The sequence below is a fragment of the Mytilus californianus genome, unplaced genomic scaffold (genome assembly GCF_021869535.1).
Source record: "Mytilus californianus isolate M0D057914Y unplaced genomic scaffold, xbMytCali1.0.p SCAF_4, whole genome shotgun sequence".
NCBI lineage: Eukaryota > Metazoa > Mollusca > Bivalvia > Mytilida > Mytilidae > Mytilus > Mytilus californianus.
The window spans coordinates 42,399,855-42,425,353 of record NW_026262690.1 but is presented as its reverse complement, the minus strand read 5'-3'; the positions used below and the strand labels follow the sequence as shown (position 1 = coordinate 42,425,353).

The 25,499-nt window shown below is 31.8% G+C and overlaps 1 protein-coding gene across 1 annotated transcript in view; it reads right to left on the bottom strand.

Moving 5' to 3' along the window:
• Positions 1-23,685, bottom strand: part of LOC127736925 (uncharacterized) — a 30,112-nt gene extending 6,427 nt beyond the window's left edge. The window contains exons 1-9 of the mRNA XM_052247490.1: positions 23,578-23,685; positions 20,021-20,106; positions 18,291-18,377; positions 16,792-16,969; positions 15,857-16,162; positions 8,574-8,628; positions 7,668-7,750; positions 2,348-2,425; positions 912-1,010 (exon numbers count right to left, since the gene is read on the bottom strand). Coding sequence (XP_052103450.1) covers positions 912-1,010; positions 2,348-2,425; positions 7,668-7,750; positions 8,574-8,628; positions 15,857-16,162; positions 16,792-16,969; positions 18,291-18,353 — 862 coding nt within the window. The 5' untranslated portion in view covers positions 18,354-18,377; positions 20,021-20,106; positions 23,578-23,685. The remainder of the gene's footprint in view (positions 1-911; positions 1,011-2,347; positions 2,426-7,667; positions 7,751-8,573; positions 8,629-15,856; positions 16,163-16,791; positions 16,970-18,290; positions 18,378-20,020; positions 20,107-23,577) is intronic.
• Between the last annotated feature and the right edge of the window lie 1,814 nt (positions 23,686-25,499).

Below are 25,499 nucleotides of genomic sequence, written 5' to 3'. Positions count from 1 at the left end.
CAAGCCGAGAATTCTGCACTTTTGTGTTGATAGAAGAAATTAACCCAATTGCACCATTTACCCCCCCCCCCCCCCTTCCACACCCCCCCCCCTCCCCCAGATTTTGTAATTTGCCATCATACTCATCTTTCAACATAGTTAACACAAAACGGTCACAATGTATATCAACAGATAAATATCTAGTGAAAAAACTAAAATCTACAGAAACGTTGCATGCAACAACCAAATAAAGTAAACTTTTAAAAATGAACAATTTAAATATATTAAAATATTTCACAGGCAAACATTTTTTTACTTTTTACAAAACGCATAGTATGCATGGACTATTGCCAAATTGTTCTTAAAATCTGGAGAAATGAAACAAAACATCAGTTATTTGATTTTTACGGATGCCAAGTTATGCATGTATGCAATTTAGGTACTCCTTATTAGAGATAATCGTGTGTCGTTTTGAGGTCGGTTTGAACCCATTTTTCTATGATTAAGTATAGATTCAAAATTTTTGTGGAACTTTAAAGTAAAAAGGAGTGCATCTACGAGATACACACAGAATGGGAAATTTTGTCTGTTTCTTAAATAAAAGAAGATGAAAGAACTATAAAATTTGGTGCAGTTTTGATACCCTCACGTTACAAACTAGATTTTGCCTTCCAACTGTTTTGATTTGTGCGTCACTGTTAAGTCTTATGTACACGAAACACACGTCTGAGGTAACAAATTGTAAGTCTGGAATCCTTGATGAGATTTTATTGCAGTGTTTAAGGCCGTTTGTCATATGTGGTTAGGTAACTACACGATAGATGTATACCTACTAACATCCCAGATTTAGCACACTCTTAAACAAACAACTCTGTTGTTAGATTAAGCAAAAGTTTAAATTGTCACATTGTTATGAGGTATTTTACCTTTACCTTTGTTTCCTTTGTTGTCGATGTTATGAGTCTCCTTGATATAATAAGCTTGCTCGTTGTCCTTTTTTGAGGCTGTTGCTGGGTAAACGGTTGTTATCACTATGTTTGTACAACAGGATAAATGACATCAACATATATGCAAGGTAAAGTCAAAATATTTTTTTACAATAAATATCAAACTTTAGCACAATAAATTAAGAAAAAATGCATATTCACAATCTTTTTGTTACTTTGTTTTTTGTAGCCTGAACAAAATGTTTCATAATCAATTCCCTAATTGCATACTTAGAATTCTTTCATGAAACGCAAGGAATCTAAATATAAATGTTTAGTTAATTTTACATTTAAAGTTAATCATTCTTTATTTTTTTTAAAGGACTACCCTTAATGATCTAGCAGTGTGTTTATGCAGTAAATGCATTTAAGTTTAATATGTATTTTGTGATGAGTTGTTTTTTTATCTTTTCGAACACATACCATATTAGAGCATTTTTGATGACCCCTATTTCGTTTTATTTATCTGGGTTCGAAAAAAGGGACATGTTTTCACCAAAAATTACTCAAAGTGACAAATATTTCATACATATCTAGGACTATGACAATCTCAAAAGATGTTGAAACCGTTAATAAAATTGTATTGAGCAAATCTTTTGTTCTATCATAAATGATGATGTTTTTATGTGTTCTTTTATAATAACAGACACTATTGATACAAAATATTGCAATTTTATGATTTAGTGTACAATCTGTTACTAAAAATAGTCGTTGTTAGGGTCTAGACTACTTCCAATTGTTTAGATTCTGAACTACAAACACAAAGGAAAGTATTTAAGTCAATACCACGATATAGCTCCTTTTCGAAACAATTTAGGTAATAAGGCATCCAGAAATGTTCCTGTCAACAATGGGCATTAATGAGAGATTGACGTCTATTTTAAACTTTGAGGGTCACCTTTAATGGAAACTAATACGATATGAAAACTTAAATAGAATTTGGGATTAAAGTTTCGAATATTATTCCATATGATGGGATGGGGGGTGGCTTGTAATGAAATATGTGGTAGCGATGGGCCACTGGAAATCACCAGATACATGCATGACGATGTCAACAAACGTTCGGTATTTTCAGGATTTGATGCACATGACAGGAGAACAGTTAATCGGATGCAAGAAATTAAATTCAATGTAGTTTTCCTTGTATATGTATTTGAAAGGCGTAGGTATATGTGCTGTATTTGTTTCTTTATCAGTCTTACTTTACCGCGTCTTTTCAAGAACCAGACCGTATTGTTTATAAAAACTCAACTCGGAGCCAAAACCTAATTTAAAACAATAAAGCATCTGATATAGGTCCAAGAGACATACTTGTAAATACTTATGATAATAACATGAACAAAATTTGAAAAATTATTTAACGGTTAGATTGAAATACTTACAGGCCAATGAAAAGGCAGATACCAATAATACTACAAATACTATTAAAGATTTCAAGCCAACCAAACCATTAATATGTCCTGAAAACAGAATAAATAAATCTTTTAAATAAGTCAGTAAAAGAATATTTCTTTAATTTCGTCTTTTTAGTCCTAGAAATATTTGTATATAATTAGATCAAAGTACACGTAACATGGCGCTTTTTTCGGATATTTACGAGAACTGCACCTGAATAGCAAAAAATCATATATGTAACGTAAACAATTTCACAGATACACTAAATTGATGTTTTGATTGATTCGTTTGATGTGTTTGAGCTTTTGATTTTGCCATTTGCTTAAGGACTTTCTGTTTAGAATTTTCCTCGGAATTCGGTATTGTTGTTATTTTACTTTTTGAAAAGTTGTTAAATAGTTCAATAAATCTTTGGAGTATAAATAATTTAACAAAATTCAGAGCATCCATAATAACATTATGTAATTGAAGGGAATACAATTAGAGTTAATAATAAGTTCCTCATACCGCTTCATTTGTCATTGCCTTACTGGAAATATTAGAAGATATATAACGCTTTGCAAATTGGTTGAGTAATATTTTTTTTCTTTTTTTTTGCATTTATGTTACGATTCCTGAAAACTAAAGGAAATTGTATTACAACTAAGATTTTCCATAGTCTGCAATGTCGAATGTAAATAAATCATATTGATCTTCAGTGTTATTGCGGTCATAAAGATGCCATTGGAGTATAAAAAGATCATATGAAAAAAAAAACTTTTCTTTAAAATAGTAAATAAAGGCAACAGTAGTATACCGCTGTTCAATAGTCATAAATCAATTAAGCGAAAAACAAATTAAAAACTAAAATCGAGGGAAACACATCAACTATAAGAGGAAAACAACGGAACAACAGAAACACTGAATTGCACAAAAACAAAAGCCAACATACATAGAAACAGACTATTTGATAACAACTGCCATATTCCTGACTTGATATAGGAGATTTAAAAAAAATGGTGGATTGAACCTGGTTTTATAGCTAGCCAAACATCCCGTTTATATGAAAAGGTTAAAAATACCACCGCTAAAATGACAACAATCCTTGGCAGGAATACAGAACAAATAAACACTCAGAACAGAGAAATACATAAATAGATAATATTATACAATATAAAAACCGCAGAATACCAACGGACACCTCCCATGAATTTACGACAGCACACCAGAACACCACAAACGAAGGGAGTCTTTAGCCTTCACATTTGACAGTATAAAATTATGAAATAAACTTGTTTGTTTATACTTATACATGATTATATGATAGCAATGGATTGTTTAACCATATTAATATCAATCTCTTTTTTGAAAAATTCATAACAATTGCAGATAGAATTATGATGTTCAGCAAATATCTCTTCAGGAAAAACATAATGCAGAGAAACATTAGAAAGTAAATGCTTGAAATCGAATAACCCGCAAATCTTAAGCGCAATACTTACACGTGCATATACAAAATACTATACAAATATGAAGATGTGTTGTGATTGTCGATGAGACTTCTCCCCACCACAGACCAAAGGACGTTAAAGCCAGCAACTATAGGTAACCGAATGGTCTTCAACAATTAGCAAAACCCACTACTTTACAAGATGAAAATAAATAGTAGCAACATATGGACGTTTTGCAAAGAAGGACAAGAGACCATAGAACATGTATTTTGGAGCTGTCCGATGGTCGCCAGTCTCTGGCACGCACTAAACATCTGGATTTTTGAAAAGACAAATATTGAACTGCCTTTGAATATAATGATTATTCTATTTGGTATCTACGAAAATGTTAAATTGAATTTTGTTAAAAATAAGATTATTCTGCTTTCAAAATACTATATTTACCGAACAAAATTACAAGAAGTTTTGCCAAATTTAAATGCTTTAAAACACTATTTAAAGGAACACTTGAACTTAGAAAAATACATTTCATTTAAAAACCTCTCTGTGGATGAATATAACAAATACTGGCGTCCCTGGGCCCCTATTATAGAATAAATAATAAATGTCGAATTTTGATTGAAACACCACTAATAGATATTGTAAGAACAAATAAGATTCCAATGTTATAAGAAAATTATTTATTTTCAACCTATTGTTGCACCATCATATATTCAATTGTTGTTTAATTATTTAATACTTCCTTTGTGTGAATATGTCATCCTGTATACCTTTGTTCATACATGTTGTGCTAGTCTATTTGTTACAATAAAGAAAATTCATTATAAAAAAAAAAAAAAAAACCCACACCGCATAGCAAGCGATAAAAGGTTCAATTCAAACGAGAAAACTTACGGCCTGATTTATGTACAAAACAATAAACGAAAAATAAATATATACAGCAACAAACGACAACCATTGAATTGATGGAAACTTGTCTTGTGACAAGCACATACTGAATGTTGCAGGGTTTAACAAGTTTACCCAACCCGCCCCAAACCTCAAACAGTCATGTAACAGCACGACATATAAACAATCTATACAAATCAGTTTAAAAGGATTGACTCGTCTGATCTACACAAAACACACACAATAAATAACAAACAAAAAGACTTAAAGATAATCGCTACTCTTGTTTTTTACTTTTTGTCAGATATTCGAAATTCTCTGGCTTTATCAATTTAGTGCCATTTAAAATTTTGCCAGCTAACACCTATTTTTTCTTTTTATAGTTTTGAAACATATTGTTTAAAAAGTTATTTTATTTAAATTTCATAAATCCTTGTTTTTTTCATTGTTCGAAAGAAAAAAGGTAGCGAAGATCATATCACGCCAAATATTCAATTGATTATATCTAGAAAAAAAAAAAAAAAAAAAACACTGACCTATAATTGTGTCTGCTTTTCAAGTTCAGTTATTTATATACTATCAATTTATAACATCCTTATATAAGCTTGTTATTTTGAAACCGAACATCAAACATCCTAAAGACAAACAGTATCAACCGGAGTGTATTTGCATTAACTGGCAGCTATATCAACGCAAAGCATAAAAGAAATCTACTACAAGCTAAAAATGCATTAAAGACTAAAATTATCAATCAGTACACATCCAATGGATAAAGTGTAAACAAGTCATAAACAGTCTGAGAAAAAAAATAATCTTGTGCACAGCTATATAGCAATAATATTAAGTTATGTTTTAATTTATTGATAACAAAATCAATGTTTTACCCCGTCACACTTTTGTTTTATACATAAATCATGTCATTATTTTTCTCGTTTGAATTGTTTTGCATTTGTCATTCCGGGACTTTGTATTGTGTTTTGGGTTTTGCTCATTGTTGTTGGCCATACGGTGACCTATAAAATTGAGAATGGAAATGGGGAATGTGTCAAAGAGACAACAACCCGACCATAGAACAGACAACAGCAGAAGGTCACCAACAGGTCTTCAATGCATCGAGAAATTCCCGCACCCGGAGGCGTCCTTCAGCTGGCCCCTAAACAAATATATATACTAGTTCAGTGATAATGAACGCCATACTAAACTCCAAATTGTACACAAGAAACTAAAATTAAAAATAATACAAGACTAACAAAGGCCAGAGGCTCCTGACTTGGGACAGGCGCAAAAATGCGGCGGGGTTAAACATGTTTATGAGATCTCAACCCTCCCCCTATACCTCTAGCCAATGTAGAAAAGTAAACGCATAACAATACGCACATTAAAATTCAGTTCAAGAGAAGTCCGAGTCTGATGTCAGAAGATGTAACCAAAGAAAATAAACAAAATGACAATAATACATAAATAACAACAGACTACTAGCAGTTAACTGACATGTCTGCTCCAGACTTCTAACCTTCTACGTCATATGGTCTCTTGTGGATAGTTATCTCGTTGGTAATCATACCACATCTTCTTATTTTTATTTTGTAAAATTAAATCAATATTCAAATATATCATTACAGCGTTTAATTGCTAAAATAAGCTCAACTAAAGGATCGTTACTAAATTTTCGGTCTCTATAAACAACATCATCTCAAGAATAAGGATGTGATATCCTGTTTGTTATAAGCTTTCTACAAGTACAGCCAAATTTCCGAACCAAATCTTAGTATCTATGAAAGAGTTTTAGTAAATGGTATAAGTAATTTTTGACGACAAAATCCCTGATTTAATAATTTTCAAGTATTACACATATAACATTCGTTGAAAACACCACAGACACGGGCAAAGCGAACAAGGTCGGAAATATAAACAGCGTAAGATGGGGCCAAATGAACATCTCCTTTCCAAAATGGGAAATTAACAATCGGGAAGGAAACACTGTCCCTTTGTGAATAAGCATCTTCTGCTATGCAAGCACCATCCGTTACAGTTTTCCAAAGGAAACACACACAACTCCTTCGGTTTTAAACAACTTGCAGCTGCTGCTCAGACTTTATAAAACGTCACCAGTGTCTGAGCAGAAAGTTGATGAACCAGGGTTATGTCAAAGAACGTCTCATTCTTTTTTTAAAACGTTTATCTGAAGAGACAGAAACCTTGCTGATAAATATTCCGTATCAACTTCAACAGATGATACATGATGGTCTTAAAGTATAGATTATATGTACAAACGTTTTTTACCATCCTAAATACGTGTTATAGTGTTCTTTTTATTTGTCTTTATATATTTTTATTAGTTTGTTTTTTTAGGCAATACTCTTTTTGCGTGGCTCGGTATTTATACATCATACCATTGTGTTATTGTGGTATAGTCAATTTTTTTTATTCTCGTCTTTCTTTTTGGCTTATGTGCTTTGTCTACAGAGAGTCTTTATGCCATTTTGTTTTTCTTTATTGTATAGTTGTTTGTTTTATAGTGAATAAGAAAATAACACAATGATGACTGCTATACCCCTACTACCTATTATGTCTGTTTGTTTTGATTACACATTGTTGTCAATATAATGGAATTTTATGCGGTTGTCACATAAGTGAGAGGTTTGGCTTGCTATAAAACCAGGTTTAATCCACCATTTTATACATAAGGAAATGCCTGTACCAAATCAGAAATATGACAATTGTTTTCCATTTTTTTGATGTGTTTGAGCTTTAGATTTTGCTATTTGATAAGAAACATTCGTTTTGAATTTTGACATTTTGACAGCCCACAAGGTAGACATATCATAGAGTGAACATGTCACATTGAAACATCAAAGATATAGAAACCATCACGATGTCGACCATAGAACGTAAAAAGAGTTTTTCTACCGTTTTTCCTCATAAAATTGGTAGTAGAGAACGTTTTTCGTTACAAATTTACTTCTTTCAGATATTTATTCATACATACCTTCTTTTCCAGAGACAACATTGTTTAGATTAGTCACGACAAAGGACGCATTATGGTTTGCATGTTCCTTGTCTGTCACTGTTCTGCAATGGTTATACGTGAATAACATGTACTTATTTAAAAACATAGATTAAATGTTTAGCTACATACCAACCATTTATGAAGCTAGAATTATAAAACGCTCCTATCTAGTTTCTTCAACAAGGTTCGTGATAGACATTTGTTTAGTCAATAAACTTCTTGGTTGATCTTTTATTCCAGTGGTCTTTCCAAATTAGGTACATAAAACGTATTGTCATTATTCACCTTAACTAGTCCTCATAAAAAGCTTTTACGTGACATTTGTCTAAAAACTAATTTGAAAGTTTAATCTTCGCAAAAAACTACTAATATGACATACATATATGAACTATTTTGCCCATTTTTCATTACATGAAAATATTTGTACCAAAAAAAGTAAAATAAGATGTGTTTACCTATAAACGTTTATTCCCATTCCGTAATTCAATGGGTAAATATAGTAACAGGGAACAGGTTATCTTATGATGTATGTAAAAACTAATGAGTTGCGTTCTGATTTAACGGTTGGAAGGCCACACAATGAGAAAGAAGAAAGGTATTAAAACATTTTCTTCCCCCGAAAATGTGTCAAAGCTTGCTTAGTTACTGTGCCTGTGTTGAAAAAACTCATTAAAATATCATGATTATAATTTAAAATGCACGTATTTGGGGGTTTTTTTTTTTGGCAAGAGACTCAATAATGGTGCTAGATCAAAACAGCTCGATTGCTTTATGAATGCGGAAATTATATGATGTGCGCTTCCGTTTTATGTATGCATAAAATGAAACTTGAGAAAAAAATCACCTCAGATTCGAAATTTTAAAAGTAACCACTATTGAACTTACACAACATGGTAAGTACTGTTTCCAAGTAATACTGTTAAAGTTTTACATTCATAATCTGAAAACAACAGTAAAAGATGATAATATTATCAATTGTATATTTTTGATACATGCATAAACAGTTTTGACTGGGTAGCGGTATTAGTTCGTAATTTTTTGAATGAATAAAACTACAAAAACACTCAAGACACAACTGTAGCAGGAATCAATGTAGACAGTAACAAAATGGGTGTGCTATACTTGCCTTAAATTTATTAAATGACGTAAACAGTGGAACTATGAAAGAGTGATACAAATATATATATATGATGTTTTTACGTTCGTTTACCTTTTAAGTGCAATGTCTTATGTAAATGCATATAGATTTTTAACGTTTTTTTTAAGTTTAATTATACTGTATGCAATGTCTTGTGGAAATTATTTTTACCGGCTTTCTATGTACGTTGGCGTTTGTTTTTGTTACACTTCAGTATTTCTGTTGTTCCGTTGTTTTCCTCTTATAGTTGATGTTTCCCTCGGTTTTAGTTTGTAACCCAGATTTGTTTTCTCTCAATCGATTTATGACTTTTGAACAGCGGTATACTACTGTTGCCTTTATTAAGCAAACAATCATTCTCAAATTATCTTCAATTGGACAAGACAGAAGTAGCGCTGGATATAAAATGGTCTTTGGTCCGTGTGTTAACATTGAATTATCTTTATACCAGATACCGTTGTTTTATTGCAATTACATTGGCACAATATCCCACAATTTCCTTTATTCATAAAGGTATATAACTTTTGCTCGACCATGTTCACACAATACGGACATTGTTAACAGGGGTGTTCTCTTTACAAAAACTGCTCTTACGAAGTTATTAGGAACAACGGCTCATCACGAACCATCACGAATTGGTTGTCCGATACGATGTTTAGGTTTCTCAACTCTCTAGTGACGACATGATTTCGGGGTTTGAGATCTATAGGTACCAGTATAGTTGTCCGGTCTTTAATTTCACCGATGTTTTTTCCTACTCCCGATTGTGACATTTATACTGATTGTAGATTCGAATGTCGAGTGTTGCGAGCATATCAGGAGCTGCACCCGATTTCGATCTATTAAGTGTTCATGCGATTCCAAAATCCAAAATGGAAGATACTGGTTGCATATATACAGATATATCTTTTGGGTGGGTTAATTATAATTGTATTTCCTAAATATGGAGTGCAATCTGTTTTAAGATAATCCACTTTGAGTGATACCTTTTTCAAAAACTATTGATATTAATCTATTAACTGATCAAATATGAATTGGGTGCAACGAAAAGGTGGATAAAACATATAAATAATATTTGGGCCAATGTCTGGTATCGATATGAAAATCCGGACTGTAATACACAAAAAATCCAAAAATACATACATTACACATTCCGGATGTTCATATAAACCTACTTCGAATGCAATATTAATCTTCAGCTTTACAAAAAAAGAATTTATTGCACACTTACTTTTATATTTGAAAAATCAATCGGGGCCAAAATGCGAAACCTCACACCTAACTATTGAGTGCTACCATTGATATTTCTGGAAGTAAATGATTGGGCAACACCTGATTTTTATAAGAGGGTAAACTTCCCACTTATAAGACAGCTGTTTGTTTATAGTTCCGTTTTATTGACACAATTGGGTGAGCAACGAAAATAGACATACTTGGTTAACGTCACAATAAAAAGGATCCAGCGAACAAAACAGTCTAAACATTCATCACAGACATACAGCACAACTGCCTTAAAAAATGAAAACAATCATACAAAAATATCTGACAAAGAAATCAACAAAACAAGTTTTTGTAGTTGATAGTACACACAGTATAGTAAAACAAAATGATTTATACATTTTCCCAATTAAGTAGACATTTTGTATAAAAATCCGTGTTTGCTACAAACCAAAATACATATATCAATACCCATGTACGTTGCCTATTAAAGTCTTTTAAAGACGTGTAAGCACTAAAATATATATCACTCTGAAGAAACAGACACTGCAGAGCCCTGAGAATCGTTTACTAGCGCAAACCATGATGATTTATTTCAAATCTTCAAGCGTAAGGGACTGCATTTCATCCAGTGTAATGTACAATCGCTTTTTCCAAAATTGTCAGAAATTAAAATAGTGGCAGCTAAGACAAACGCAGCTGTAATCTCTATTACAGAATCATGGCTGGACAATACAGTAACAAATGCTGAAATACACTTCGAAGGATACAACATTGTGAGACTAGACATATCTAGAAATGGTGGAGTAGTGTGCGTATTCATCAGGGACGACATTACGTTTTCGCCAAGACAAGATCTTCATGATGACAGACTTGAGGCCCTCTGGATAGACATCTTAATACCAAAAACCAAGCCGATTAGTATTGGGACTGTCTACAGACCACCAAAAGAGGCGTCTATTCTTGTTTACTTTGAAGAAATACTAAATAAAAGAAATGAATTGTACATTGTTGGTCATAAAAATATATATGTTTATTACATAACAGGTCATAATTTAATATAAATTTATATATGGATATTTTACAAATGTCAAATTTGGAGCAATTGTTATGCGAACCAACCGGAATAGCTGAAAACAGTAAAACATTGTTAGATCTTGTAATTGTGAATTCAGAGTCAGTCAGTCAGGTGTTATTCCAATTGTTCTAAGTGTTCATTTTATGAAATATTTTACTAGAAAAATTGAGAAAAAATCAAACTCAGATAGTGGAGGAAATTTAATCAAAATAAGATATACCAAAAATTACACTAAAGAAGAATTCTGTCAAAAAACTAAATGTTGTTGATTGGTCTGAATTATATATATTTATGTAAAAAAGTAAATGGAACTTGGGTAAAATTGAAAGATATTTTCAATTCAATTTTAAATGAAGTAGCTCCAAAAAGAGATATCAAGGTAAAAAACATACAGAATCTTGGATAACTTCTGAAATTATTGAAAAAAGAGATCAGCTTTTGAAAATGTATAAAAAAACAAAAAATAAACATCTTTATATATAATGATTATTATAAATGCATACATAAAACCCAGTGGGAGGTAAACAAAGCTAAGTTGTCATATTTTGAAAATAAAGTAGAAGAAAATAAAAATAATCCAAAAAATATCTGGAAACAGTTTAAAAGTATGGGTTACAGTAATAAACAGACGGAGAAAAGTAAAGTTGTACTCAATTAGATAATGAGAACTGCCATGACTCAAATACGGTGGCTAACTATTTTAATAACTTTTTTACAACTATAGCTGATAATGTAGTATCAAAATTACCACCAGTTCCAAAAGTGTCTGCTATCAATAAAGACATTTTTATTTTTTTTATAATATTGTTAGATGTAATTATTTGAGTTTTAAATTAAAACCTGTGACTGTAGAATATATTCTCAAACAGTTACAACAACTCAATCCAAGTAAAAGTACTGGATTAGATGGAATACCATCAAGGTTTTTAAGAAATGGCTCGAGTATTTTAGCAAAATCAATTACATATATAGTTAATCTGTCGATAACTTCAGGCATAGTACCTGATGAGATGAAAACAGCTTGAGTGTGTCCTATCTATAATACAAAAATAACGAGGTCTTATTTGTTAGCCGGTATGACGTTCAAGCGAAGAATCAAAGAATTCTACTGTATATATATATTACTAAAATAGGACAATGGTGTTGATTAAAAAGTGCACCATTCCAGGCCCTTTTGTTTTCCGCATTATTATTATTACCAAGAATTAACAAGTTCCGGGTCGAATCCGATACCGATACCAATAGTATATGTCACATGTAGTTTCCGGTTTTATGCATGTTCTGTATCTTGCTCCTTTGATAGGAGCATCATCATGGGATATGGTGTAAAGGAAGATATTTAACACACTGTATCGGTACAGATTTAATGTGAGCATTTTCCGTCCCAGTTTCCCAGCGTGGCCGTGACTGTTCTAACTACCAGAAAGTAAACCTCCAAATAAATCAATAAGTACAATGCAATAAAATATATGAACATACTTTCGCCTGATTCGCTCATCCTCAAAATATAAAAATTGAAAAATATAAAAACAATTATATACAGAATAAGGGATAATGTTGTAGTATGAACGGGATAAAACTAGAGGGCCCAAGGAGCCTGTGTCGCTCACCTGATATTTTTGTTTACAATGGATGCATGAAACAATGCAACAATAATACTGTTTTAAAGGAATCCGTGTGGATCAAAATCTAATCTTTCGTTTGATTTTAACTGCTTTCAACCCATTTATCATTTTAAGTTTTCAAGGTTAAAACACACATTTCAAGTGAAACTTCAAAAATACACTGTTGACATTTCAATATTAATCATTAATTTGTAGATCTTGTCTTGTTGATCATTTATTCCTGTTACAGTTTCTTTCTATCTATTATACTTTTTAAGATATCAGCCTAAAACAGCAGAAATTGGTAGAAATCGTCATAAAAGGGCAATAACTCAATGAAAAGTCGTCTGATGATTTCGGCCATGTTTGACTTATTTGGAGATCTTGTTGAACTGATCATTTTTGCTTATTTAAGTTTCTAAATACCTGTAATTGTTTTCAAAATGATTTGCAAAAATAAAAAAAAAATAATAAAATTTGTCATTTAAGGACAAAAACTCCTATAAGAAGTCATCTGACTGTTTTGACTTTGAGACAGTAGGTAAATCTCAACATTGTGAACATTTTTGCCCCTGTTAGATTTTCGCTACTCATATCAGTTTTCAAGATAATAGACACAACTTCCATTTTACCCCTATGTTCTATTTTTATCCTAGGCGGTCATGTTGGTTTGCAGGCGGGGTCATCGGAGACATTTTTTCAACTAGATACCCTAATTATGATTGTGGTCAAGTTTGGTTCAATTTGTCTTTGTAGTTTCAGAGCAGAACATTTTGGTAAAAGATTACAAAAATTTACAAACAATTGTTAAAAATTGACTGTAAAGGGCAATTACTCCTTAAGGGGGCAATTGACAATTTTGATCATTTAACTTATTTGTAGATCTTACTTTGCTGAACATTTTTGCTGTTTACAGTTTATCTCTATCTATAATAATATTCAAGATAATAACCAAAATCTGCAAAATTTGTTTAAAATTACCAATTCAGGGGCAGCAACCCAACAATGGGTAATTTGATTCGTCTGCAAATTTCAGGGCAGATAGATCTAAACCTGATGAACATTTTTACCCTGTCGTATTTGCTCTAAATGTTTTAGTTTCAGAGATATAAGCCATAAACTGCATTTTACACCTATGTTCTATTTTTAGCCATGTCGGCCATGTTAGTTGGCAAGCGGGGTCATCGGACACATTTTTTAAACTAGATACCCTAATGATGATTGTGGCCAAGTTTGATCGAATTTGTCTATGTAGTTCCAGAGGAGAAGATATAATAATATTCAAGATAATCATGATAATAACCAAAAACTGCAAAATTTCCTTAAAATTACTTGTTCTGGGGCTGCAACCCAAAAACGAGTTGTCTGATTCGTCTGCAAATTTCAGGGCAGATAGATATAAACCTGATAAACATTTAACATGTCAGATTTACTCTAAATGCTTTAGTTTCAGAGATAATATAAGCCAAAAACTGCATTTTACCCCTATGTTCTATTTTCAGCTATGGCTGCCATGTTCGTTGGCAAGCGGGGTCATCGGACACATTTTTTAAACAAGATACCCATATAATGATTGTGACCAAGTTTGGTGAAATTTGGCCCAGTAGTTTCAGAGACAAAATTTTTTCAGGACAGGTGAGCTAAAATAGAATTTGAAGATAGAGAAAACTGTGCACCTTATATTCAGCATGATTTTATCAGATGACAATACGAATACTAAAAATCCAGGCTAAAATAAGTCGTTGGTACTTTAATTTAGTCACGGACCGCGGGTGAGTTCTAGTATATAAGAAAAATAGCAGGTTGGATGTTGGAAATTATCGACCAGTTAGTATTTTAGTAGTTGTTTCTAAGATTGTAGAAAGATCAATATATTTACAATTTGAGAAATATCTGGTGGAAAATAATTTATTTTATAATTTACAATCTGGTTTCAGTTCTGCTTATTCCACATATATACATGTCTGATTCATCTGTTAGATCATATTAAACATGAATTAGCTAAGGAACTCTATACTGGAATGATAATGTTAGATTTTCAAAAAGCCTTTGACACAGTCGACCATCATATTTTGTGTCACAAACTACAAATAATGGGTGTCAAATGTACCAAATGGTTTGAATCATATATATATGAAATAGACAACAAAAAGATAATTTTAATGGTACTATAGCTGAGTCTGATTTAAGATATATTACATGTGGAGTACCACAAGGGAGTATTTGTAGGGCCACTATTATTCCTGTATTATGTTAATGACATGTCTATAAGCATTAGCAAAAACTGCAATATATTGTTATATGCTGATGATAGTACCATATTATACTCTCATAAGAACCCAGAAGTTATATTTCAGAAACTGGGTAAGGAACTTGAATCTTGACGTAATTGACTGATCAATAATTATCACTTCATTTGGGGAAAACAGAAACTATTCTGTTTGGGTCTAAACGTATATTATCTTAAATTTGTAACTTTGACGTTATACTTGTAATAATCAAACAATTTTATCAAAGAATTGTGTGTAATATTTAGGCCTGAATATTGATAATTCTCTTTCTGGAGAAAAAAAAAATTAAATAATATCATACAAAAGATAAACTCAAAATTGAAGTTCCTATACAGACAGGCTAAATGTTTATCATAACACTCTAGAAATACTTTAGTTACAGCTTTAATTCAATGTCATTTTGACTATGCCTGTTCTGCATGGTATGCTGGTGTAAGGAAAAAATATAGAGATAAGCTACAAGTATTACAAAACAAGTGTGTTAGATTTATAAAAATACTGGATATAGATCAAAAGTTGACCATAATGTATTGAATAGTATTGGTTATGTTTATATTTAAAATCGTGTTAAACAATTGAGATTAAACCATGTTCATAATATTCATTACCATCATTGTCCTAGTTATATGTATACAAATTTTACAAAGGTGAGACATTTTCATCATCATTTCACAAGAAGTTGATTAACCTTAAATAGCGTAACGGATTATTCAAACAACTGCTACATCTCAATGACATGTCTTTAGTTAATTATATTATAAATTGCTGGTATCTTCGAAGATAGGTGTATAACCATTTTTTAAAGCACTGATTTTTCTTTCTTTCATTAAAGTGCTTACCTGGATTTAGGTTTTGACCTTCTACACAACGTTTACTGTAACAACTGCAGTCCTCTTGTGATGGAATACATGCACTTTGATTTTGCGGTCTTATTACAAATGCAAATCCTCTGTTGTAATCACAGCGACAAACTTTGTTACCAGTTGTTGTTCCATCGTTAACTTCAACTTGACCGTCTGATGAACACATTGACTTTAGATATGTGCATTTATAACGTTCATTGGACCTGAACAAAAAAGGTTGATAAGAGGAAACCGGACAAGTCTCGTAGTCGATGTATCGGCCTCTTAATACTGGATAGTTACCTGTATTTGTAGTAAACAACATACAATTAGTATTTGTATTTTTGTTACTTTGGCATTTTCACTTAACAAACATTGGCTTTTCTTTTCCAATTATTATGACTTTATATATTATGAAATAACACAGCTTGTGTTCCCATATAAACAAATAGCCCTTCTGTATACATTACATCTTCTGATAAAGAATACCATGAACAAGCATTTTTGTAAGAAAAATGTATATTGCAAACTAAAAGATCCAGGATTTTCAATTTTTTTTTAGATATAAAGATATATTCATGAACAACCCGCTGCATTTGTATGCACCTGTCCTAAATCAGGAGCCTGTTGTTCAGTGGTTGTCGTTTGTTGGTGTGGTTCATTAGTGTTTCTCGTTTCTCGTTTTTTATATAGATTAGACCGTTGGTTTTCCTGTTTGACTTGTTTTACACTAGTCATTTTGGGGCCCTTTATAGCTTGCTGTTCGGTGTGAGCCAGGGTTCGGTGTTAAAAGCCTTACTTTGACCTATAATAATTGTTTACTTTTACACATTGTGACTTTGATGGAGAGTTGTCTCATTGGCACTCATACCACATCTTCTAATTTATTATAAGTGGTGAATATTAATCTATCTTTTTTAGTCTTATTGTACCTAAAGATACCCATTCTGGAGTTCTGCATTCCTCTATGTAGTTGTTAAACGCAATGCGATGTAACGCCAAACAGTGATATTCGTAATGATTGTAGCATTTTACTTTTGAGAATATAACTAGTTCAGCCATTTCAGGACATCTTTTAACATAGGTGTGACTTGATCGAAAATAAAATATCTGAAAAAAATTCTACAAATGCAATACATGTATGTATACACATTTATTTTGTAGCAATTTAATTGATGGATTTCTGTGAAGAACCGAAAGTAAATGAGCAATAATTTGATACTTGTACTTGTCTAGTCAAATGATGATTAAATCTGCCATCTATCATGTACAATGATGATAACTTTAGCCTGATTGTCAACATATTTTCAATGAAGAACATTTCAAGAAAAATACATTGCCAGAATTATGATGATACTAAAAATACACTCCCTTTTTAAAAATGTTTACCTTTCCAAAGAAGTTAATCGAGAAAAGGGCATTGGACACACCAAATGTATGAAGTGTTATCTCTTTTTTTATTTAAAAACAAAGTTAAGAACGGGTTTTTGTATTTATGAAGATTGTATAAAAGACCAGCAGAAATCAGCTTCTTTTATAAAAATTCACTATAGTATTCTAGAATATAGTTTCAAAAGCGTACACAAAACGTTTTGTTGTTAACATTTAAAAACAAAACAATTGTTAGTTTCACTTTGATGTGAAAGAATGTAAATTAACAATTTATTCATTGATGTGCAACATAGGTGACTTTACGGTACAATGAAAGTTCTTATGTTTTATTTGTAAGGCGTACTTGGTAGTGTTTATATCTTGGTGATAAATGATAGCAATATGTAGAAAATAGTGTAGTAGGTGGGTGTTAATATTAAATGAAACTTTCAGAATTTATATAATTGATATGGGGGCGCTTCTTCGAGCACATGTTTCAAGATTCATCCTCATTTTGGTAAAGCTGATGAAGGAGGAACATACAGTGGTAATATTCAATTTCGTAAAAAAAATAATCCCCTCCTCCTCCCCAGAATCCCTCTAAAAATAAGTAGTTTCATTTACCATTGAGATTTAGGTATTATGATTTAATTATTTTAAGAAACATGGCATTGGCGGTATCTGCTCCCAATAGTTGAGATGTTACAATATTATCAGCAAAATGTATAGTTAAGGGTAGATAACTCTAAATTATTTGACTTTTCCAAAATTTAGATTTCAATAATTGATGACATTTTTCTTTTTTACTTATCATAAAATATGCTTTTATGGATTGAGATTGTACTAAAAGTATTGTATATTAAAAATTACAATTGTTAGTTGTCATTGTAGTGTATGCTATATTTTATACATGAATCTTTTCATAAGATATCAACATTTGTGGCCGCATTATCATAACTTGTGTTAGTGTTATTTGCCTTCAGCGGACCATAAATTCTTTTATGATACACTGAATCGGCGAAAAAGTACATATTTGTATAGAGTAAAAATGTACACTCACAAATAAGAAAATGCCAGAAAATCCATACTTATCCAAAGTAACCATTTTCAGAAAACTGTACATGTGTTGTCAACTGCAACAGCACAGCTACAAAAAATTAAGCATTATTTTGAATGAAGTAGAATGATTGAATTTTCAACGATGATAAATATATCGCTGGAATATTCATTTGTTTCTGTTCTTTATCCGTCTTTTTTTTCTGGAATAGTTCACTGTGAAAATTGATGGACATGCACAAAGTGGTCGACATACTGTCTTCCAAAATTACAAGTGCATTTATCTTATTCATATTTAAATACACTGCATATTTTTCCAAGGACATAATATGCTCAAAACAGCGTTTTCAGGATTTTATGTTCAATGTTCTTTTGTGATGTTTTAAATGGATTTTTGAATTTACAAAACGCAATAGTCAAATTGTTGCGGAATACAAAATTTTATCTGTTTGCTACAGTAACTGATATCGTTTTGAACATCAATTTAGCTTACCTAAATAGATGAATTTGTTGCAAATGTTACGAAAATTAAAAGAAAAAATAATTTGAGAAAATAATTACTTTAAACTGGGATAAAGAAAATGCAATAGACAAGCATAAATATGTATCTCGATATGTATTTTGTTTATTTACCACTCCTATACAAAGTTTACTGAGGACTGTTCTCCATAATATTTGATGTGCTTAAGCATGTGTTCTCTAAACCAGCGATATCAAACGTATTTTTTAAACATTGCGAACAGACTTCAACAAGGATTTTGGCGTAATCAGCATTTATTTTTTTAGTTGGCATCTTTTTAATTGATTGTTTTTATAACTATTTTTCACATCTCAAACACCCAGTACCGCCCGCCCGCAACACTACCATTAAATAATAGCCGGATTTAAAGTAGGGAAAACCCGGTAAAAGATTCAGCATTGCAATTCTAGAGAGTGATAAAAAGTTCTACTATAAAAAGATGTATAACCACCCCCGCCCCTCCTGAATTGGTTTAAAGCAAAAAGGGAGCAATCACAAAATGTGTTGAACCCTATACGATTTGTTTGAATAATGGAGCAACACTTTACTATGTGATTTGTCTATATGCCTTTTTGTCTTTCTTTGTTGACATATTTGTTTGTTTTATAGTGATTAAGGTTATAACACACTGTTGACTGCTGTACCCCTATTTTTGACATTTTTACCTATTATGTCTGTTTGTTTTGTTCACACATCGTTGTCAATATAATGGAATTTTATGCGACTGTCATACAATTGAGAGGTTTAGCTAGTTATAAAACCAGGTTAAATCCTCCATTTTCTACATAAGAAAATGCCTGTTCCAAGTCAGGAATATGACAGTTGTTATCCATTCGTTTGATGTGTTTGAGCTTTTGATTTTGCCATTTGAATAGGGACTTCCGTTTTGAATTTTCCTCGGAGTTCGGTAATTTTGTTATTTTACTTTTTACCCATGTGCTATATATAATGACATACAAATTTCATTGATTGTTCTTTTAAAACAAATATTGAAGTTGAAGACAATCAAAATATTGAAAAACTGTACATGTTTCAGTAAATTCAACAATTTTTCAATTGGTTGAAAGTGTTTTGCGTAACGTCAAGTGAAAAATATATCATGAAGATTCAAAACGAACATTTCAAAAGACGACGTCAACCAAGATCAACATATTACTATCAAAGGAGCATACCGAGTTTTGAGACTCAACAGTTTTTCTATAAAATATTCTTACCTTCCCAGGATATTGCTTGTCAAATCAGAAAGCCTTCTCTCCGCCTTGTCCATCATGTTCGGAAACTATTATAGCTATGCGCAGAGCTTTCGATAAAAAAAATATAGAATTGTTGAACGGACCGCGTCAAATAATTCATAAACATGTATATAACACAAAACATTTACAATACTGTTAACGATTTATAACTGATATACAAGGAAAAAGCCTAAAATACTATTTTTTGCAAGAGCAAAGAATATTTCAACAACACCACAATTTCAAAGAATATACTTTTATCATTTGTCGTAAATATAAAAAAAAAGATGTCGATTTTCTTTCTGTATAGGAGATACGATTTTGAATCTACTACAAAGAAATTGAATCATTTGGATTAATTTTAGAACACATTAGAACATTGAAATTGATAGCATTTAAAAGACTTAATCAAACACAATCAAAATTTTAATTTCTGATTATGATAAATCATTGTTCTCTAAAATATTTTTATCTGCTCTAAAATTTATTTCTGTAAAGTTAGTTTGATTGTTATTTGTAATCATTCGCACAATTTTACATTACTGAATAATAAAGGCAACAGTAGTATACCGCTGTTCGAAACTCATAAATCGATAGAGATAAAAACAAATCCGGGTTACAAACTAAAACTGAGGGAAACGCATCAAATACAAGAGGAGAACAACGACACAACAAAAACACAACATTAAAATGTAACACACACAGAAACGAACTATAATATAACAATGGCCATTTTCCTGACTTGGTACAGGACATTTTAAGAACAAAATGGTGGGTTGAACCTGGTTTTGTGGCATGCCAAACCTCCCGCTTTTATGGCAACGTCAAACACAACACCAAAACGACAACATCACATGACAGGACCACAATACAAATAAATGGGAGAACATATAGGACAAAGAAACACACGAATAATAGCTGACAAAAGGTACTAGGCTTAAAATTCAATACGCCAGACGTGCGTCTCGTCCACACAAGACCAACCAGTGACGCTCAGATGAAAAAAGGTTTGAAAGCCAAAACAAGTACAAAGCTGAAGAGCACCGAGGACCAAAACTTCCAAAAAGTTGCGCCTAACACGGCAAGGGTTTTCTGCCTGGGACAAGAACAATCATCCTTATTATTTAGAATAATTAATAATTTTGCAAACAGTAAATTTTATAAAATGACTATATAATAGATATACATGATAAAACCGAAGTGGGGACTAACTACAGAATAAAAACGGATACATTACATAAAACAACTTAATCCAACACATACAAATACACAGCCAAATACAAAAAGGTCAAATACACAGCCAAATACAAAAAGTTCAAATACACAGCCGAGTTTGCCAAAGACTCAACGCACAAAGTGACGTCACATTTGTGACCAATTTGTGCTCTTTAATGTTTTGTTCGCTTTGATTTTGATTTTGATTTGATTTTACTGTTGTTTTTTTTTCAGATTAAAGTATTACTTGACCAATATTATGCATCAATGGTGGAATATTAGGGGGTTTGTTGAGCACCATACTTTATTCTTGTGTTACATCGGAGGAAAGAATATAAATTGTATAAAACTTCAAATCATAAAATTCCTCTATACAAAGCATTTATTCACCTCGATCCTATTGCTATTTAATCCGTAATCTAAGTAACAGACAAAGTCAAGATTGTCGCATCTGATTTCCATTAATTTGTCTGCACAATTATATCTATAAAACGAAAATCCTTGTTGATTTTTGTAAAAATTGGAAAAAAAATATTGTTAAATAAAACCGCAGGAAAACAACTGTCATATTCCTAACCTGGCATATTTATTTTCCTAAGAAAATAGTGTGTTAAACATGTATTTCTATCTAGCTAAAACGCCCACTTGTATGACAGTTGTTTAATGTTCCTCAATAGTGCCAAATTGGGTGAGTGACGTAATTGGTTAAAGATGCCATACCTGGGATCCTGCAGCCAAAACTGTGTAAACAAACATAGCAGACGTACAACACTACTGAATTAAACATTTAAACATACTTAAAATCAAATCAAACAAAGACGCCAACAAAACTGATAATGCATAATGACATGTAAACTTTCCCGATACAATTCAAAATAAGTAAACTATAAATACAACGGTATACCAAATGAATACAACACTATAAAAACCACATGTGTCGAATCGCATCTCTGGTCCAATCCGCAGAAGGAACGACAAAAGCCAAAAAACCTGAAAGCTGGATGCACATATACCGAAAGACGATAAGAGTCATACGACCAAATGGAGAAAAATAGTACAAAGACATATAAAGGTAAAACTGTCAAGTAGATCAAATGATACACAGAGTCAGCACCTAGAATCTATAACTCAAGACCATCCTGTATTATTTTTGAAGCAGACCCTGAATAAGTTATTGATACTTTCCAATGAATTCGTGGAGAAATAGGTCAAAACTTTCTTTCGAGTATGAGTTGAGTAATGTTTACTCTATACGCGGATGCAGTTGGTAAATTGCTTCTAAGGTGAGGAAGGGGGTTAAGATGACTGCTGTTATCAAATTCAGGGTATATGTGTTAAATGAGGCAGATGAAGCTGTATATTTGGTGTCTGTAATCTATAGTTCACGACAATTAATGGGACTAATCAGAAAAGTTTGTATCGTTAATGTAAAGAACATCTTCAATATATCTTTAAATGATATAGCTTCTTTGATCTAAGTTAAACACTTACGAAAACAAAAAACGTACACATTAATGCATTTCCAGGGGAAGACCACCAGACCTTTGTGGATGCATTTAGCATTATAAATACATATACATATATATATTCACTTTTAAACAATTGACTGGAGGTGTTATTATCTTGGATTCCTAGTTAGAATTACCTCTTAAAAGAAAACAGGTTTTAATATGGGTCTATATGTATAATATCACTGAAAAAAAATGAAAGCATTATTTTACGTTTTTAGAAAGTTATTGCACGCTTCAGCCAATTACAAGTGCACAATATCGTTAAGGAAGTTGAATCGTCTTGACAGACATGTTTCTTTTTCCGCCTTTTTGGAAATGCAGAAGATTTTTCACAGATTTTGAAGTAGAATTATAACTAATTGCATTCCGATACCAAATTTTTCAAGATCCGATCGCAATGCTTGACCACCGTTAGTTATTCTTTCACGATCATTTTTCTTGATATACCGAATGACACCCGTGTTTATGTAACGTGTTACGTCTTGCTATTACGACAATGATTAATTTTACCAAATCCATATCAACAGTATATTGTCTTTTCTTTATACTGTTCACATATATCTATATCTTATTTTAAAGTCATATTAAGTCCCTTATAAACAAGTGAAATAATGATTTCAAAACAGAAAATAGATTCAATAAAATCAATTAGTATATAAACGGTGAACAATGAGACAAACGACAACACCATCGTTTTACAACGTTTGTATTTAAAACATTAGCAAGAATGAAAAAAAATGAAATAAACACAAATAAGCTTTTGCATATATCATGTTTTATAAATAGTTATATTACAAAAAATATGTTACTTACTTAATCATGCTTTACCTGTCTAGGTCAAATAATCGATATTCACCATAGATAACAATAAACAATTCAACTTCCTTTATACAAAAATAAATTTAAATGTTCGTGTATACATTGCATGACCGACAGAGCTTTAAAATCAATAACAAGTAATTATTGCAGTGCATAGTTTACTAAATTTTATTAACGGCATTGTTTTTGCTAAATCAACCCAAGTTACGTAGAGATTAAGCAACTGCGCGGTAGGTATAGTGGCTGGCTGATATTTTGTTTTTTCGAGTGAATCGGTCCACCATTTTCGAGTGGAATTACATACGATCAAGTAGATTTACTCTTATTTCGCAATAATATGACTTTTATTCAATACTGCCCAACTTATTTTTCATGAAATTTTCATGCGGATTTGAAAACATATTACGTTTAATTGTCTTCTTATTCATTTAAAATCAGGCTTTTTACATAGATATAAAATAATCAACCTATACAAGTGAACGACAATGTTTGGAGGAAATGTGTGTATATACAGCATATATAACGCAAAAACGCGAAATATTTTTTCTTTCCGATTTCGCGTTTTCGCGATTTCGGGTTTTCGCCCTATAGAATATGAAGGGCGAAAACGCGAAATGGCCTTAACCGGCCACCATAGGTAAGAGCTGAAAAAAACAAGTTTGCATAAGACTTTGAATATTCTGCAACACAAAATCCAGAATTGTTTACAAAAGTTAAAATATATTTACGCACGGGAAAGATGCCAAAAAAAAATAAAATATGCGTAGATGACAATGAATAGTAAATCCGCACACACACACACTACTCCTGCCTGCCCCCTCCCCCTCTAATATCAAATGATTGTCCCCTTACTGTTACGTTTAACCTCTTAATAAAACAAATACCGGGGAAATTGGTTCAACCTTGGTCAATTGTCCCTTTGACATGTAACAAATATATTTCCAAATTTAAATCTGTATAATTAATCTCAATAAAACCTTTAGGTCGTCTGAAAAATAATCCACTAGAAACTCATTACTTTAATTAAGATACGGAACAACCCAACAAGAATTGTGTTTTTGTATGAAATACACAGTAAGTACTTTATAACGTATGTGCATGTTCTTGCAAACAATTTCCTGTTGGGTTGCAGATAAGATTTTGACCTGCAGCTCTGCGTCACAAAGAGTGTCTTTTTATGTTGTAATCCGCACAGTCTTCCAACGCTTTTCTTTGAACATCCTCGTTCGATTTGAAATCGCCTGCCTAAACAGATAGAAATATCTGTGTGCGACTTCCCTTGTTTAAACATTTCGTTGATGGCACTTACGTATGCTTCTAATTCCGCCATGGTATCTTTCTCATTAACTTTCGCGGCTGTTATTTTGTCAAAAAAACTCAAAATAATAAAAAAAGTGCTTTACACAAACATTAAACGAACTATGTTTATATTCTTATTTTCGAAAACTTTGTAACAAAAATCGACAACATTGTTATAAGGGAACAACCATTTAACTACAAAAAACGGGGGGGGGGGGGGGGGGGGGGGGGGGGGGTATTCATGTTTATTTCCTAAAAAAAATTCTGATCCCCAATTTGATGATGAAAAAAAATATTGTGGTCAAGCAGATGACAATAAAAAATATTCTGAATCCAGATTTTCCCCATACTTTATAGTGTTAAATTTTGAAAAAAATAATTTGATTGATAGCGTCGAAAAACTAAACAAAAATGTTCTGACTCGGACAAAAAACCATACCCCCTCCCCTTGAAGTTAAATGATTGCTCCCTTATTTCATTCTCTGATGCACCATTAAATAAATGAGAAATGACAACATTTTTCATTTTTGATTGAGAATTAAACAGCGTGGGAAAGAGAAATTGAAGACACATTCGTTTTTTTTTTTTTTTTTTGTGTAATCGGAAATGAAAAACGA